This window comes from Semicossyphus pulcher, unplaced genomic scaffold (assembly GCF_022749685.1).
Source record: "Semicossyphus pulcher isolate SPU_LCO1_2020_fin unplaced genomic scaffold, fSemPul1.0.p SCAF_23, whole genome shotgun sequence".
Classification (NCBI taxonomy): Eukaryota; Metazoa; Chordata; class Actinopteri; order Labriformes; family Labridae; genus Semicossyphus; species Semicossyphus pulcher.
In genome coordinates, this window is record NW_027211697.1 from 16,151,384 (window position 1) to 16,168,552 (window position 17,169).

At 42.3% G+C, this 17,169-nt stretch overlaps 2 protein-coding genes across 2 annotated transcripts; one reads left to right on the forward strand and one right to left on the reverse strand.

Moving 5' to 3' along the window:
* The first annotated feature begins 712 nt into the window (after positions 1-712).
* Positions 713-8,175, forward strand: engase (endo-beta-N-acetylglucosaminidase). The gene is made up of 14 exons (XM_069674488.1): positions 713-839; positions 1,617-1,696; positions 1,782-1,983; positions 3,207-3,355; positions 3,444-3,598; positions 3,990-4,138; positions 4,222-4,393; positions 4,484-4,590; positions 5,318-5,429; positions 5,510-5,697; positions 5,791-5,933; positions 6,089-6,188; positions 6,298-6,409; positions 7,081-8,175. The coding sequence occupies exons 1-14, from the start codon at positions 736-738 to the stop codon at positions 7,468-7,470; spliced, it is 2,163 nt and encodes a 720-aa protein (XP_069530589.1). The 5' UTR covers positions 713-735; the 3' UTR covers positions 7,471-8,175.
* Positions 8,176-10,489: 2,314 nt separating this feature from the next.
* scpep1 (serine carboxypeptidase 1) lies at positions 10,490-16,129 on the reverse strand. Its single transcript, XM_069674524.1, has 13 exons — positions 16,011-16,129; positions 15,653-15,792; positions 14,448-14,537; positions 14,119-14,274; positions 13,743-13,817; positions 13,242-13,314; positions 12,304-12,341; positions 12,094-12,222; positions 11,562-11,646; positions 11,365-11,478; positions 11,138-11,275; positions 10,882-11,045; positions 10,490-10,710 (listed from the first exon to the last, which is right to left on the reverse strand). Exons 1-13 carry the CDS (start codon positions 16,069-16,071, stop codon positions 10,648-10,650), a joined length of 1,326 nt encoding a protein of 441 aa, XP_069530625.1. The 5' UTR covers positions 16,072-16,129; the 3' UTR covers positions 10,490-10,647.
* Positions 16,130-17,169: the final 1,040 nt, after the last annotated feature.

Sequence of the window (17,169 nt, forward strand, 5' to 3'; positions counted from 1 at the left end):
TATTCCGTATATTTTGGTTTTATTCTAAAATTGCAAAAAATAAAAATAAAAATCTTCCCCCACTGATTTAATCTCTTTTATGTCTGGAACTATCTCTGATTTATTCTTGTTATTCCGACTTCATTGTATACATCTCACGCATTCAGCACCACTTCCCATGCATGAACTTATTATTTTCGGACGCCATCTTTGCCTTCCCCCCTCAGTGCCCTTTGTTGTTGCTCCTTTGGTTTACTGCTGGGGACTAATCTCCTCCAAGATAAAGAGTCTGGTCCCACATAACAACAAGAGATTGGTTCCTTTGTCCAGCTGGCCTCAGTCCACCTCTCATGGACAATCAACTGCGGGGATTCCTGTCAGACAGACAATACAATACACAGTTAAAAAGAGCCAAAGTTAACCTTGTATTTCGCTATATTACTGCTGCGAGCAATATAAAAACACCACTTCATCCCCGGGAAGTTTTTTCACAAAAGAACACAACACATTACGTAATAAATGTAAGTTATAAACTAATAATTAGAGTAAAAAAACATTGCTTTCAGCGTATCTGACATGTAAAGTAACATTATCTGCTACTTTGAGTGTTGTCATCCTAATACAAATGAAAATGGCGCTTTTATTCTGAAGGACTGGGGTCGGAAGTGTTTTGCTATCGTTGCTGGTAGATCTTTCTGTTTCCTGGTTCTTCACTCAGTTTGTTTCTTTAATGCTTTCTCCGCTTATTTTCATAGAATGTCATTGACTGGTGATGTAAATAAACGACCTCTGCGGAGGAAACGTGAAGACGGAGAAGAGACCGGAAATGTCGCTAAGAGAGACAAAGCTGAGGCCGACAGGTAACTTCCTGCACTCATTTACCTCCACCGTCTGCGTCTCTTGTTATTGAGCCTTCTGAGTGTCCTGACTTTCTTTTTCAGTTAAAGCACGCTGTAAACTCTGTTTTTAAAGATGCGATATAAATATAAAAGACAATTATATGATGATCTTACTGTTCAGTTTTCACTCTATTTAACAGTAGCACGGTTGCATTCTAAGTTAAATAAAGGTTAATTATTTACCAGGCATAGTTTTTGGGGGTCATGGTTAGCTTTTAACTGTGAGTGCAATACGCTTTAAATGTATAGTTCCCTCGCCTGAAATGTTAATGAACAAAAAACAACAGATTTATTAATATTACTATTATTTTATTATTACTCTTCATTTGTTCTGTAACTTAGGAGCGATCTGGCACAGAAATGTCCTTCTGGATAAATAAAGTGCTGTTATATCTTATCTTAACTTGATGGCATCTTTTCATGAGACATTCCCTGACTGCTTATCTTTCAAACACCTCAGTTGAACTCCGGCCTTTTCTGATAAATCTAAAGTCTCCAACAATAAACTGAGATAATATTTTTTCTCGGACTTGACAAAGTTCGTCCAGATACATCGGAAGTCATTAAAACAGTTTCACACAGGTTAGTCCTCAGGTAAACTAAACTGTGAGTTTCTAAGTCATTCAAACCGGGGCTTGATTGCTATGTACAGTTATAGCCATTTAATTAGAGTCAGGAGAAATGTTGCTCCCATGTTTATGTTATGATTCCCTCATGACCTCCTTCCTCTTTCCTCAGGCTGGAGTCATGTTTGGATCAACCGATGGATTCAGGAAGCGTCCATGAAGTCATCAAGTACATTCCCTCTGCGCTTCCAGGTCTGGGACCATCACAGGTGCATTTCACATCTTACAAACCTCCTCGTGATGATGATGATATTTTGATTCCCTCTCTCCCTCTCAGCCAAACATTACGACGTCGACACCACAGAACCGATCAGCTGTGGTCTCACCACTTTGGATGATCTGCTGGCGTGGAAAAGGAGCGACGCGAACCCCTTCAATGGGGCAGCGGTCCCTCTGGCGCCTCGGGAGCCTCCTCTGAGCAGTTCTCCACGCCGCACCTTGGTTTCTCATGACATGATGGGTGGCTACCTGGATGACAGGTAAGGACACATATTTAGGGATTAGTGTGTTATTATTTGTGTTTTTCAGTCCAAGTAGACTCTTGATAATAAATGCAGAAATCAATTTTTATGCTTCTTAAAGTTACTTTCTTTGATCTTGAATCTTTCTCTGAAATCTACAAATTGCCTATTTAAGGATTCACGATCAACACTTCATAGCTCAGATTGTTATTCTAAGTGTCTGACAACATTACAGAAAGGATCTCTATAGAGACAGACCTTTTTGTTAAAGAGTAGGATGTTTTTTTTAGACCAGAAACAGTTGTTAAGTCGCTCTCTTCATAGCACCAGACCCCATTTACAAAAATGGCAATTTTATGCAGTGGAACACAGGAGTTGCTGGTCTACCGCCGCCTTAATCGGTTAGTTATTTTGGGTTGTTGTGTGACTTTGATGTTTTAAATAGCTAGTTGAGATCCAACACAGTATTTGTGTAACACAGAGTGACATGCAACAAACTCACTGATGAAAGCATTAGACCAGTAACTTCTGTGTTCTGCGATGTAAAAATACAATTTTTGTCAGTGGAGTCTGGTGGTTTTAAACAGAGTGATGTATCAGTTGTTTCTGTATATAGACCTTTATGTTAAAGAGGATGAGGATGTTTTTAACCAGAAACATTGCTCTCCTCAAACACACCAGACTCCATTGATAAAAACAGTGATTTTACCTCACAGCACACAGGAGCTGCTGATCTACTGCTGCCACTCGTGTTTGTGTTTTCTTGTGACTGTAGCGTTTGAAATGGTTCGTTTGGATTCAACACAACATTTATCTAACACATGATAACACAAACAAATTAACAGTTGAGGCAGTGGTCGACTAGAAACTTCAATGTTCTGCGAGTTAAAATGATGGTTTTGTCAATGGAGTCTGGTGTGTTTGCAGAGAGCGATGTAACGTCTGTGTGTGGTTAAAACAATCATCTTCCTCTGTAACAAAAAGGTCTATCTCTGTAGGGATCCTTTCTGTCATGTTGTCACACACTTAGAAGAACAATCTGAGCCATGAAGGGTTCCAAAACGTTCTGTACCTACAGGTCATATCGACACCTGTGTATGTAAAGGTCTGAACTACCAGAATTCAGTTACAAATATGGCTCATGCATTCATCCTATTTTTAATGTTTAAATTCCACAACTGTCATCCATTTAAATTTGTTCTTCTGCCATTGTATTAATCCTGCTTTCTTCTGTTGTGAAGGTTTGTCCAGGGGACGCATGTCGAGGCTCCGTATGCCTTCTACCACTGGCAGTACATCGATATTTTCAACTACTTCACACACAACCTGGTGACGATTCCTCCTGCGGTGTGGACCAACGCTGCTCATAAACATGGAGTCGTAGTTATAGGTAAGTGTTTTAGATTTTAGATATTTAGAGTTATAATGATCCAAATCATGTCTTCATCCTGCTTCCTGCTGTCTGTATCTGCTTACAGGGACTTTCATCACAGAGTGGACGGACGGAGCGGCCACGTGCGAATCCTTCCTGAAAGACGAGGAGTCGTACCGAGCCGTGGCCGATAAACTGGTGCAGATCAGCCACTGTCACGGCTTCGATGGCTGGCTCATCAACATCGAGAACGGCCTCAGTGTGAGTGAGACTCTTATAATCTCTCACCACTTACACTCAGACAGATTACATGTCAGAAAGTTGTGAAAGTTGCTCGTCACCATATTTTCAAAGCCCAAAGTGACATCTTCAAACCAACAGCTCAAACCCAAAAATCTCTTTAACTTTATAAGTGACAAAGAAAAGGAGCAAATCCTCACATTAAAGATGCTGCAACCTGCAAATGTTTGACATATTTTATTGATAAAAACATCTGAAAGATTAACTTTCACTTGCTAATGATAAACAATAATTACACTGAAGCTTGAAAGTCATCATAAGGAGTAAAACAGCTGCCGTTAAAACGTCTCTGTAGTGTCCTTCTCTTCAGCATCTTGTCTGCTGACTGACGTGTGCTGTCCTCTGCCTGCAGGAGGTGGCGGTGAAGAACACACCTTTGTTCCTGCGTTATCTGACGGACCAGGTGCACCTGCGAGTGTCTGGAGGTCAGGTCCTGTGGTACGACAGTGTGATCGAGACCGGGCGGCTGGTGTGGCAGAATGAGCTCAACCAGTCCAACAGGTGGAGACATTCACAGATCTCAGGGGTTCAGAGGTCATCACAGACTCACCTCTCTGACACCTTGTCTCCATCTCACGTGACAGGATGTTTTTTGACGCCTGTGATGGTTTCTTCACAAACTACAACTGGACCGTGCAGAACCTGGAGTGGATGAAGGACTACAGCGGGGTCAAAGGTCGCCAGGCGGACGTCTACATCGGGGTGGACGTGTTTGCTCGAGGCCAGGTGGTGGGAGGAATGTTTGAAACAAATAAGGTAAACACCCTAAACCTTCATTGCTGTATCTATGAATAATGGATATCCGATCATTGACAGCATGCACGCTCTTGATTGGCTGGTCTGCAGGCTCTGGACGTCATCAGAAAGAACGACTTCTCTGCAGCCATCTTTGCTCCTGGCTGGGTGTACGAGACCCACGAGGACAAGAGCGAGTTCCGCCAGAATCAGGACAAGTGAGATCAACTCAATATTAACACTCATGCAAATGCACTGATTAGTAATTAAAGGGTAATTCTGGTATTATTGAAAGTGGGCCTTATTTTTAAATATAAGTGACTCATATGTACAAAGTTTTGGAATCGCTTCATTAGATTGTTTCAGTGAAACAGGCTGCAACGGCTACGACGTAATCCTTCAGGGCCGGGTCAAAGGTCGTCCACTAAAAGTTCTTGTTGTTTCCACTGACAGGCTCAGATTGTTCTTCTAAGTGTGTGACAACATGACAGAAAGGATCCCTACAGAGATAGACCTTTTTGTTACAGAGGAAGATGATTGTTTTAACCACACACAGACGTTACATCGCTCTCTGCACACACACCAGACTCCATTCAGAAAAACACTGATTTAAGCTCACAGGACACAGGAGCTGCTGGATCTAGTAGCTACCTCAATCGGCTAGTTCTTTTTGTGTTTTAATGTGTTACATAAATATTGTGTTGGGTCCGAACTACCCATTTAAAACACCAAAGTCTCACAATATCACAAACAAACTAAACGAGCCAGGCAGCAGTAGAGCAGCAACTCCTGTGTCCTGAAGCGTAAAATGACTGTTTTTGCAAATGGTGTCTGGTGGCTTTGAAGAGAGCGGTGTGACGTCTGTTTGTGGTTAACAAAAATGTAAAGACATCTACTGCAGCATTGAGACAGAGGTGTTTATATCGGTGAATGTCCTGTCTGCAGGTTCTGGGCTCTTCTGTCAGACTACCTGTACGTCCATCGGCCATCTTTGTCCCTCCCCTTCATCTCTTCCTTCTGCCAGGGCTTCGGGAACACTCTCTACTGGAGAGGACAGGTACTGCATCTGCATCAAAAGCCTCATGCTTATAAATGACACACATTTATTTATTTTGTCTTATCTCGTGCGTGTTTCAGCGTGAGGTGGAGAGGAGCTGGTTCAACCTGAGCGCTCAGGAGATCCAGCCTTTGTACTACCGCACAGAGCTGGAGGACGGGGGCTGGGTGAGGAGCCGCGGCTGCCCCGAGGACAGCTGGAACGGAGGCTGCTCGCTGCTGCTGGACGGACTCATCCCCGCCACACACACCTCTCCAGTTTGTGCAAAGTGTGTGTGTTTGCTTGTTTTTGCTTTCCCCCACTACCTTCCCAAATGTGATCAGAGTTCATGCAGGGTGTGTTTCTGTTCTGTATCTCTCAGGATCTTCTCCCTGCATGTTCCCCTGGCTGCAAAGACTCTGGTGAGCGTCATCCACAAGGCGTCTGCGGGGATCTCAGTGTCCCTGGAGCTGAAGACCACAGATGCCAGTCTGTGCACTCACATGAACGTCCAAGATGTCCAATGTGAGTTATCCCCACTGCATTTATACCTGCACATACAGAGCCTCGGACAGTTATTAAAAGACTCTGGTAAAAGAATACGTACTGCTGTAACTAGTGCCCTGCTGTTGGTGTGTGTGTGTGTGTGTGTGTGTGTGTGTGTGTGTGTGTGTGTGCAGTCAGCAGTGTGACTCCTCAGCTCCTGGATGATGGACACCAGCTGGTGAGACAGTTCTCTCAGCTGTGTGGAAACTACAGTCCCTCCGGTTGGACTGTCAGGTGAGGCTACAGGAAGTGACAGCTCTCCGTTCAGTTCCCTTCATAATAAGAGTCTGTCATTATAATAATAATAGTACTAATAATACTGATGGTGTATCTGTGTGTTCAGGTGTTCTCAGCTGGAGCTTCGTGGTTGTGCTCTCAGAGAGGTTTGTCTGAGCATCCAGCGTGACGGACCGCCTGAGGACACGCCCTTCAGCTGCAGGCTGGGACAAATCATGGTGAGACTGACGTGTTCAAGGTGTCTGCACCTGCATTTACCTGACTGCTTCATCTTAAGGACACAAATTAGATCATAAAACACCATTCGATAACTTCTGGGGTCCTCACCTGAGAGGACTTTTCTGCCTCTTCACTGGCAGTCTTAGACGGAGACATGATGTCTTCGAGCGGTCCTTCTGCTTCTTGTGAACGCGATACCTCGGGAAGACATGGAGGAAACATCTTTAGGGCCAAACCTCCGCCTAGACCTAAGGAAGAACTCATTACATTTGGTGGTCAAAGGTCAATGTGACCTCTCAAGAATTCTAACACCAATTTCAAACAAATGTCTAATAAGAAAAAATTAAGTAATTAAAGTTTTTCCCCAAAGGTCAACTTTGGTCAAATCTGAAATTTGGCCTTGAGCCACCTGACAGGTAAATGAGAATGAATCTCTCTCTCTCTCTCTCTCCCCCTCTCTCTCTCCCTCTCCCTCTCCCCCTCTCTCTCTCTGTCTCTCTCTCTCTCCCCCCTCTCTCTCTCTCTCTCTCCCCCTCTCTCTCTCTGTCTCTCTCTCTCTCCCCCTCTCTCTCTCTCTCTCTCCCCCTCTCTCCCTCTCTCTCTCTGTCTCTCTCTCCCCCCCCCCCCCCCCCCCCTCTCTCTCCCTCTCTCTCTCTCTCTCTGTGTGAAGCTCCTGGACGTGTCCACTCTGCAGCTTCCTCCTGAGCTGGTTCAGGGTTTGTGTATTTACGACGTGGTGTGGCTGCGTGGTGCCGGCTCCTCGTCCTCTCCGGGTCTGCTCCTGAACGCCACACTGCGCTGGGACTACCCGACCCACCTCGTACGTCACTTCAAGGTGTACTGGAGGCGGCTGAGAGGACCTGATCCCAGAATCCCCCCGGGTCAGCTGGTCCTGGTGGGCCGGTCGTACTCTAACCTTTACAGAGTGACGGAGCTGAAGGTGCCGGAGCCGCCCGGCCTGCTGGAGCTGGTGGTGGAGCCGGTGATCAGGAGAGACTTCCTGGTTCCAGAGAGCCGTTGGGGAAGGAGGAGCCTCAGCTACACGGAGGAGTCAGCATGAGGACTTTATATCTCTGTTACAGGCTGCTGCTTTTATACACGGTGCTGCAACACGTCTGATAGTAACCTCATGTTCCCTTTTTTAGGGACACCTTTTATATGTTTGCCTTTTTATGACCAAAAAACAAAGAATCAAAATAAACTAAATGTCTGATCAAGCTTTCATCAGAGTTATAACAGCTGCTAAAGAAACCGTCTGTGTCCAACATGCATGAATAATTAAACCTGATGACCTCATCGTTAGTCTTTAAATGTTTTAAAACTCAAAATCAGGAAAAGATCATTTGAACCTCTTTGAGCTTCTGCTCGTAACTTTGTCAAACTGAAGGATCATTCTCACAAACTATAAAATAGTTTAAATGTGAAACTTTAATTTGTGATCATCAGGAGTTTGTTTCTCCTGGGCAGCTTGGCCCAACACGGCGCATCATGGTAAATCAAGTGAACACTTTGTTTGTACTAAATTTAGATCATTTGTCGACATTTTATCTTAAAAACTCTGTATGTTGATTTGTATGAAAAGCTTATTTCTGTGTGATATTAAAAACGGGAGGATGAATCTGTATTAAAGGAACTACAAACAAATTGCAGCTTTAAATCAACACTTTAACCTCATAACCTCATGTGATGGAGAACAACATAACTAATGTTTTTCTGTCTGAATACTCGTTAACAGTACTGTCAATAAAACCTGATTCAGTGTATAAGAAGCATAAATAAGTGTGTCTGGTGTCTTCTTGTCTGTCAGACCTTGCAGAGTGTACGGGGTAGTTCTGGTTGCTCTGTGTTATCAGACACATGTTGGTCCTGAGTGAAATAATAACCACAAAATGCTGAGCGGAAGATGTGTCCTCATGACAAAACAGTTTCAGCAGAGATATTTTAGGGCCTACAGGGTGAATCCTATAGTTTGTTTACACACCACCACCAGCTGGTGTAACCCTGCGTGCACGTGGTGTCTGAAGAATTAGTTTCCATCAGAGAAGCTTCAGCGGAAAGCCCCTCAAGACCACCAACAAGGAAAGTCAGAAAACTTTGGTACTCAAGTAAATGAATTTAAAGTCCTATTAAAACTTAAACATGACGGACGACAGTAAATGTGTTCATGGGGGGAAAAAACTGTTCAGGTTCTGGTATTGCTTATCATGAATAATCAATAATGTACAGTATTCCAAAAATGCCCGTATGTCGGACTGATTCGGAGAAAATCTCCAGTGTGCATCGGACCTCGCTTACTGTATCCCACAATGCAAAGCGCTGGAACATCACAACGGTAGATGAAGTGACGGACAGCAGCAGCATTCCGCCCCAAAAGAATTGTCAGTAGTTTTTGATGCTATCCCAACTGGTTTGTACATGTTATTAAGGAATGTTGAACACTCTCCGCCCCTATCAGTGTCGCCCCCTGGCCCAAGTCAGTCTCAATTAGTTAAAATTTGTTTTTCTTTTAATAAAGGTATGAACTCCAGAATAAGGGCTTCATTTCCGGACCACTTGGTTTCTGTGCCTGGAGCGACATTTTATTGGAGTAATTCTGTTTATAATATTGACTGGAAGAAGGTTTGGTCAGTACCACAAAAGTGCTTTATAACAAATAAGGTGAAAGAAGTTTCCTTTAAGCTGATCCACAGATTCTATCCTGTGAAGCGAAGAGTGTCATTCTGTGAGTTATGTCCTGAAACTTGCTCCCATTTATTTTGGTCTTGTGAGTTTACACAAGAACTGTGGAAAAATGTTAATAATTTCATAGTTTACAACATTCTTTCAGATTTTGCTTTTTATTATAGACATGTCATATTTGGCTGCTATGATTACAGTGAAAAAGATGCTAATGCTTTTTTCCTTATTAAACTTCTTGCCAAATTCCACATTCACAAATGTAAATTTGCAAACAAGAAACCTCAGTTCTTTGTTTTCATGAAGGAAATAGAACAGTACATTTCTGTGATTTCTACTTTGCAAAACAAAAAAGCTATCCAAACAATGGTTGTGTGCAATATCTTCGAAGTTTTTGCGTGAACCTACTTTCATACTCTCGCGTTTTTATTTATTTATCCTCTTATCTTCACATTATTTGTTTTAGGTATGATTTATTTTGTTTCTTCTGTCTTTTAACACTTGATATTACCTTTTGATTTGTTTTGTCAATGTCTCTTTTGGATGTATGTGTTCTGCCTTGTTCTGTTACTATGTATCATAGACTGTATAAAAGATATATATATATACAGTCATTGCTATGTATGCTGACATTTTGAATTAAAGAATTGATGAAAAAATTAAATTAAATTAAAAAAAGCAGCATCATTCTAGCAGAAGGGGGCGCTATAGCTAAAGAAGCGGTGGTTATTGTTTACTTTCGCCTGGCGTAGCATACTGCAAAATTAATTTCAAAAGCTCCTCCATACTACATACCACCACCGAACGCAGTATGCAGTATATAGTACGGCATTTCAAACCCAGCCCATACGGTTTTCACAACACATACATACACATCTCATGAACACCCAGAAGCTCTTGTTTGATAACAGCTAATGCTAGCTAGCTAACATAACCATTTGATAGTGTTAGAAGATGGGACAGGAAAGGCGCTAATGCCTGGCTAATGATGAAAGCTTTCTAACAATGGTTAGCTGGGAATTGGTTGAAGCTTATAGATGACCTATTAACTACCTACCTACCAATTCTTAGCTAACATTACTGTTAGCTTTGTAACAATACCAACAGCTAGGAAGCTATCGTGTAACACTATCAAACGGTAACATTAGCTAGGAAGTGGTTGATGTTAGCTAATGTGCTAATGTTAGCTTTTGTCATGGAAATCATTACTACATTATAACAGCATTTCAGCCACCCTTAGCATGACATCAGAGAAAAACAGCCTCCCTGACTAGCTGGTAGATGACAGATATTTTGGTACCACGCCACAGATGTATCAACAAAATGTCCCAGTGACAAATAAAAACATCGACCATGCATTTGTTTCAGATCGGACATTACCCCAGAGAAGAAGCCGGTACACCTTTTAGAAAAAAACAAATCTTTATTGTGGCTGAAATTCACACAGGTCAGTGATTAAATCAAATATTCTCCATTTGGTTAAGCAGGAAGTGGAATAAAAAAGGTCATGTGATCATGGTGATTGTCAGAGCCATTCCAGCTGGCGTCATGGTGGGAGGGTTCAGTTCTGCTGGATGATCATCTTCAGCATCTGCAGGGCCATCGGTCCCTGATCGGAGGGAATCTGAGACAGCAGGAAAATAACACAAGTTCATAGTTTAGTCAATTTATTGCAGATAACAATGCACCTGACCACACCACAATATCAGACCAACACATGAGCGCACAGACGGGCGCAAGAGCGTTTGCCTCTTACACAACGTAGGCACTAAAACTACATGATCCAGTGTCTTACCATGTGACCGGCTTTGAGGATCCAATAGAAAGAGAAGTTCTTATTAGTCTTATAGAAAGCTCCAGTAACGCCCGGGGAGGCGGGGTCATCCAGGGGCGTCCACTTCAGCTTGTTAAAACCAGCTATCCCCTCCCACTGCAGCTTCTTCACCCACAGCTCCTGACCTGCAACAGAAAGTAAAGATTCATGGATGTGTTTGGAGTAAGGTGGCACTGATCACTGGGCCAGGATACAGAGTAATACACTGATGAGTTACCCATGGTGTCCACGATGAGATCCAGCTGGCCGTTGTAGACGGTGACGTTGACTCCAGCGGCGAGCAGCTGATCGACTACATCCACCACAGGCCTCATGAAGTCTCCTGCCATGTTGCTGAACACTTCCTCTGCCTGGCCTGGACACACAGCAAAGACAGGAAACAGAATTTAAAGGAGGAAATATTGTTTCAACCAACACTGAAGAAATACTGTAACAGTAAGGTACCTCCCCAGGTGACATTCTGGGGGATTATGCCCAGTTTCTTCCTGATTGGTCCATTCATCAGCTCGCTCAGGGATTGGCTGTGGAGGGGACGAATATGACGACGTGCCTGCAGGGCTGATGGAAGGAGAACAAAGGTTAAAGGTCAGCAGACAAACAAGTGTTAACCTCGTCGAACACTCGGCACAGCAGCGTCTTACAGATGAAGTTCTCTCCTGCAGCGGCGACGACTCGCTCGTCCGGCTCCTGGGTGAGGATGTTGTAGAAGTTGACTCCGTTGGTGTTCTGACAAAAAACAAAACAACATCAAACCACTTGATCCCGTCACACAGACGGGGTTGTAATGATGAAAGTAAATCTTTTATTATGCAAGAAACTACTTGAGTTGTAGCAGGCAGTGCTCAAGTTGATGGTCTACCGTCTAGCTTTTCTAATGTACAAAACGGTGTCCCACAAGGGTCCATACTGGGTCCTATTTGATTTATAACAATAACTTATTTTGAAGTTCTGATACAAAATTTCATTTTCATGCTGATGACACCGTTAATGTATACTTCTGCATCATCCTTAGCGAGTTAGATTGAGAAGGTACACGCTGCTTTTGACGTTATTCATGGGAATTTTAATAAACCGAGGCTACTACTAAATGTTAACACAAATGATGCAACGAGGACAGCTGATGGTGTTTAAGTGAAGCGTGTAGAGCTGCAGATCCTCTCGTGTTGAACGCACCTGCTCCACCACCGTCTCGGCCACAGACCACAGCTCTGTCGCTTTCTCAAACTGCTGCTGCTCCACCGCTTGCTTCACAGCCTCCGCCGCGCCGCTCACGTCTGCCAGGCCGTTATCATCCAGCAGGGACTGAAGAGCAGAGCAGAAACAGTCAGAGGGAAACTAAACAGACCAGCTGGACAGAGAATAGAAAAACTGTTTGTTACTTACAGTGGTGTAAAGGTACGGCCCCCAGGTCATGACGGAGTCTGTGGAAGAAGAACAAGTCTTATAGTGAGACGTTTTTATAATTTATTTTTATATTGTGTTGTTTTTAATCAACGAAATGCCTTTAAAGTGATATTCTCAAAGATTTGCATGTAAATAAATGTCTGTTAAGTCTCCATGTATCCCCAAATGAGGTAACACAATGGTGATTGAGCCTATGGCCCACTGAGGAAAGCCTTTGCATTTACATATAGAGTATTATTACAGACTGGGTGTTTGTGGTGCCCAGTTAGTGACACATTTTCCATCAGCCAGCAGTGGTTGATCTGCCAGAGAGGGTAGGCGGAGCTCAGCGGCTGTTTTTCCGCTCTCTCCAAGTGTTGTGAGTAAACAGTAATCTACTATGGCTGAACAAACAAAGAAAAGATGGATGACTACAGATACAACTTCAACAAGAAGTGAAAATCCAAAGAACAAGAAACAAACTCGACGCTCAGATGAAGCAAACAGTCTGAAAAGGAAAGCGACCGTCAGCCAGGAAAATCAGGAGTTACAACCGGAGCCAACCTGGTCTGGTCTGGTTAAATTGGGAAGTGTCCTCCTGGAATTACAGATTACCGCTAAAGGTGATCAAAGAGATCAAAACTGAAATCTTCGAGATCTTTTACTTAGACTTTCCAGAAACCCTATATTCATATCCCAAATAAAGTTGACACAACAACTCAGAAAATGTGGTACCAGACTTGCCGAGTTAACAGAGTTGAGGTCATATTACACAGAAACATGATGATGATGAAACATGACTTACTGTGGACTTATTTTGACACTTGACACTTAATTGCCAAAAAGGTTTATCAGCTGTGCCGTTGTGTACACAATATGTAGAATTTTACAGCTCCAAAGTCTCTAGAGTCTACAGCCTCTGACTGACTGATACTGACCTAATGGGGAAATCCACGAGTCTCCGAGTGCCACACCAGCAAAGTTACACTTCACAGACCCGTGTGCGATGGCCTGGATCGAGAACAGACACGAGTTAACACACATTAAAGAGTTATACAACATGATGTTGACCTCTGAATATTTTCAACTTAATAAGTTAGTGTCAATAAAAGAAGCTGGCATGAGAGTAACGTTACGGAAAAGGTCAAGAGGTCATTTAAAAAAATAAAAAATAAAGTCTAAACTGTTTAATTGTATAAAAATATTTCAGAAGGAACTTTATGAATTTTTCTTCTATTCAGATGCATGTAAAAAACATTACACATTTATCTGCATCTTATTACGTAAGTGTATTAGTTCTACCGCTCCATGAACTTGCTGACATGCATGTTTCTTGTCATGTTCTCTTTCTCCTCCATCATATGACCGCTCATTGAAACAGGGACTTCCCAAAGAGGATGTGGTAAAGAGAAGTACGACTGCAAAAGTAGTGAACTCACATTGGTCAGTTCCAAGGAGATGGCAGCAGCCATCTTTCCTCCATAAGACTCAGAGAAGATGTAGAAGGGGACGCTCTGTGGAGGACAAAACTCAAATTCATCATCCCTGACAGCTGCACAGGAAACATGGAAGACTTTAAAAACTGGGTTTAACATTTGAGCCGTGACGCACGCGTCCTTTTGCAGAACTCTGCTGATTCATTGTTTGAATTTCTATTTGTACAAGTCTCATGTTTGTTCTTTCATGTGTAACCAGGTCTCCCTTGAGAAACAGAGCGTGTATCTCACTGGGAATATTTCTGGTAATGTTCTTTGGGAATCTTTGGAGAGGAATATATTAAATTCATTCAATAAATGAAGCAAACCGCAGATTTACCTGGAACTCTGCCCTCTCTTTAAAGAAGTGTTGGAGCAGCACCAGCATGTCGGAGGCCACCATGGACACATCGGTCGCATATCCGTCCGGTCTGTCGGTGTAGCTGAAGCCGGTGCCCACAGGGTTGTCCACAAATAACACACTCGCTGCCTGGACCTGAGAGAGCCATCACACACACACACACACATCAAGATATATCAGCACACAGTGACTCAAAGTGACAGTCCCAACGCGTAGAGATAACATGCAGCTTTGCAGTACTCCAAATAACTGTATTGTAATCTTGTTTGTCGAACAAACATACAATTACTTTAAAACCACCATCTCACCCAGCTGGTCTTTCTGGGCTCCAGGTTCCTGTTCAAAGGTCCGATCTCCTCAAAGTTCCCAAATCCACTTCCTGATCCTCCGGGTCCCCCCTGAAGACACAAATATCCTCATCATGCTGCAGAATTAAAAGCATGGAGGCCTTTCAACGCAGTGACATTCACATAGTTCCTCTTCTGCAGGCCAAAATAGAAGCAGCACTGCTGTTACTCATGCAGTCACACACTTTGTTATCTGCTGATATGAACCAGACACCTTTCCAGCTTGTCTCGCTTGAACAGACCATGTCAGTGTTTGAGTGTTTCAGCTCATTTACTTCAAACTGTGAGTCACTTCCCACCGTGTTGGAGGCGAGCTTTACTCTGCATATTTCTGACGTTTCCCACCGTCGCTGCAGCGGTTGATTTTTTATATTTCAATCATATAAAAATAAACTTGCAGAGACTGAAACCTGCTTCAGTTCAGGGTGACATCATGTCATTGTATAGACCAGACTACAGATTTAATAAATGTATCATTTAACTGTTTTAAAGAAGAAAAACATTGAGGCGACAGTATTATAGCTGACTTGGTTTAGGTAACTAGTTATCTAATGTTACAGCCCTGCAGACCCCTTTTCTGCCTCTGCTCTATTGCATAACGCTGTTTATTTTTGTTTGCCATTTATTATTCTGTACAATTCATTTTATTGCGATGACAAAAATAGTTAGAATATTATAAATATTAAATTTTCATGGCATTTTGTGCAGCCTTGTTTGTGTACCTTTGTGATCGTCACAGAACTGTATTAGCTCAATATCTGGTTATTTGTACAGCTATATGCAACTGAACTAAAAACAACACAAGGGCAACAGTCTGCAAGCATTAATATTTTTCCATGTTCCCTTTCCTGTTTTTCCAGCACTTTTACAGACCTGTAAATAACTACAGTCTAACTCCACATCGCATAAAAACCCTGTCAGTTACAGCCCATGTTTTGTTGGAGTAGAAACCTGAATATATTTGAGGTAAAAATACAAAGCTGTCACAAATATAAATACTCAAGTAAACCTGAAAACTTAAGTACAGTACAGTTTTTCATGGAAACCTGGGACACCAGAGTTATGACAGACACAGATTTATCAGCCTCTATGTGACCTGTAAATGTGTTTAGACTTGCACAGACACTGGTTTGGACTTTTGCTCTTCATGTCAGCAGTGTTCTTACCTGCAGCCACATGACCAGAGGCAGATCCATGTAGCCTGCAGACGGACTGTCAGCATAATACAGCCACCAGAACATGTGGGCCCCTTCCCTCACCTCCACATAGTCCCAGGCTTCTTTACCTGCCAGCGGACCGGAGAGCCCTGCGGAAGATCAAACACACCTGCACGTTTAACTTCACATTCAGTTATTCAGTTATTCAGTTTAACTAACAGTAGTAAAGTTAGAAGCTATTTAAACAAGCTAATAAATCACCGCTACTTTCGGTTTGCAGTCAGCTGAGTGGATGCCCACGATGATACAGTGTTTGTTTACGAGTTACCTCTAAAAATCACATTCACGCGTTTTTAATGGCTCCTACCTGTGTTGACGATAAAGGCGATTAAACACAACAAAGTGCAGGCTGTTTCTGTCCGGCCCATTGTTGCTGAGTTTCTGGACTGCTCTGTTCTGTTCGGTTTTATTGCGGCAACAGATCACATGACCACACCCGGGTCAGCTGACCGAGGTTTTCCATGACTTATACTTTGCAACGTTTAATGAAATAGTGATGGGACTCCAGGTACTTTACGTTGTATGTTTACACAAATATTGCTTTAATCGTTTATTAAATGTTATCATACATTATACTAAGCCGTATGTCCACAGCACCATTTAGGATATCCAACATTACTGCATATGGGCATTGTTTGATTACTTGGTAATTGTTCAAAGAAAGTAAATATGCAGAAATATTCATCTGTAATCGGTAAATGTTCAGTATAAATTAATAAAAAGTGGGATATTTCAAGAAAAACGATCCTAGTTTTCTTACAAAAATAACTGGTTTTATTGTTATAGACAAACTCAGTGTGTCAAAGTGAAAATCAGCATTTATTGGTTCTGTCGCTTAAATTACTCTTATTATATCCAACTATTAATAAGTAATAATGAGAGGGGATAGGAAAAGGGTCTTCTAAGCTTCATTAATTACTGGGCAAATCAGTCTCTGTGTTTGATAGTAATTCTAAAATCTGTCACTCCAAACTCTCTCCCCCCATTTATCTTTTAATTTGTTCTATTGAGGGCATTTAAATGTACTACTAGTTTGACTTCTACTGTTTGACTATTCTTTGCACTTTCTTTTCTCTGTATCAGCCTCTGATTGGTGCCTCCTAGCCGACAGAGGGCAGTGTTGGTAAAGAATTGGCTTCACAAGAAGTCCTTGTCACATGTAAAGTAGACTTCCGTCCATTTGACTTCAAAGTAAAAGCCCAAACTGGGCAATAGTATAAACATATTTATACTGTACATACTCTCAGTGCTGCTGATTTAAATAAATCATTTTTGTAAGACATACAGCATTTTGTGGTTCACAGAGGAGTTCCCATAAAAAACAAAAATAACACATTGAATTGAAATAAAAAAATAACTTAAGTAAGGTTTAACAGGCTTCTGAAGAGTTTGCATCACATGTAAAGTTTTTACAACATGTTTTGTTGCAATTAGATTGCTTAAAAACAAAGGCTACGTTCAGATCT

Coding starts and splice junctions, on each gene's coding strand:
- scpep1 (XM_069674524.1), bottom strand. CDS start 16,071: ATGGGCCGGACAGAAACAGCCTGCACTTTGTTGTGTTTAATCGCCTTT. Junction 14,538..15,652: donor CTCTGGTCATGTGGCTGCAG/GTAAGAACACTG, acceptor TTGTGTCTTCAG/GGGGGACCCGGAGGATCAGG. Junction 11,647..12,093: donor CCGAGACGGTGGTGGAGCAG/GTGCGTTCAACA, acceptor GTTTTTTGTCAG/AACACCAACGGAGTCAACTT.
- engase (XM_069674488.1), top strand. CDS start 736: ATGTCATTGACTGGTGATGTAAATAAACGACCTCTGCGGAGGAAACGT. Junction 840..1,616: donor GACAAAGCTGAGGCCGACAG/GTAACTTCCTGC, acceptor CTCTTTCCTCAG/GCTGGAGTCATGTTTGGATC. Junction 4,394..4,483: donor GAATGTTTGAAACAAATAAG/GTAAACACCCTA, acceptor GCTGGTCTGCAG/GCTCTGGACGTCATCAGAAA.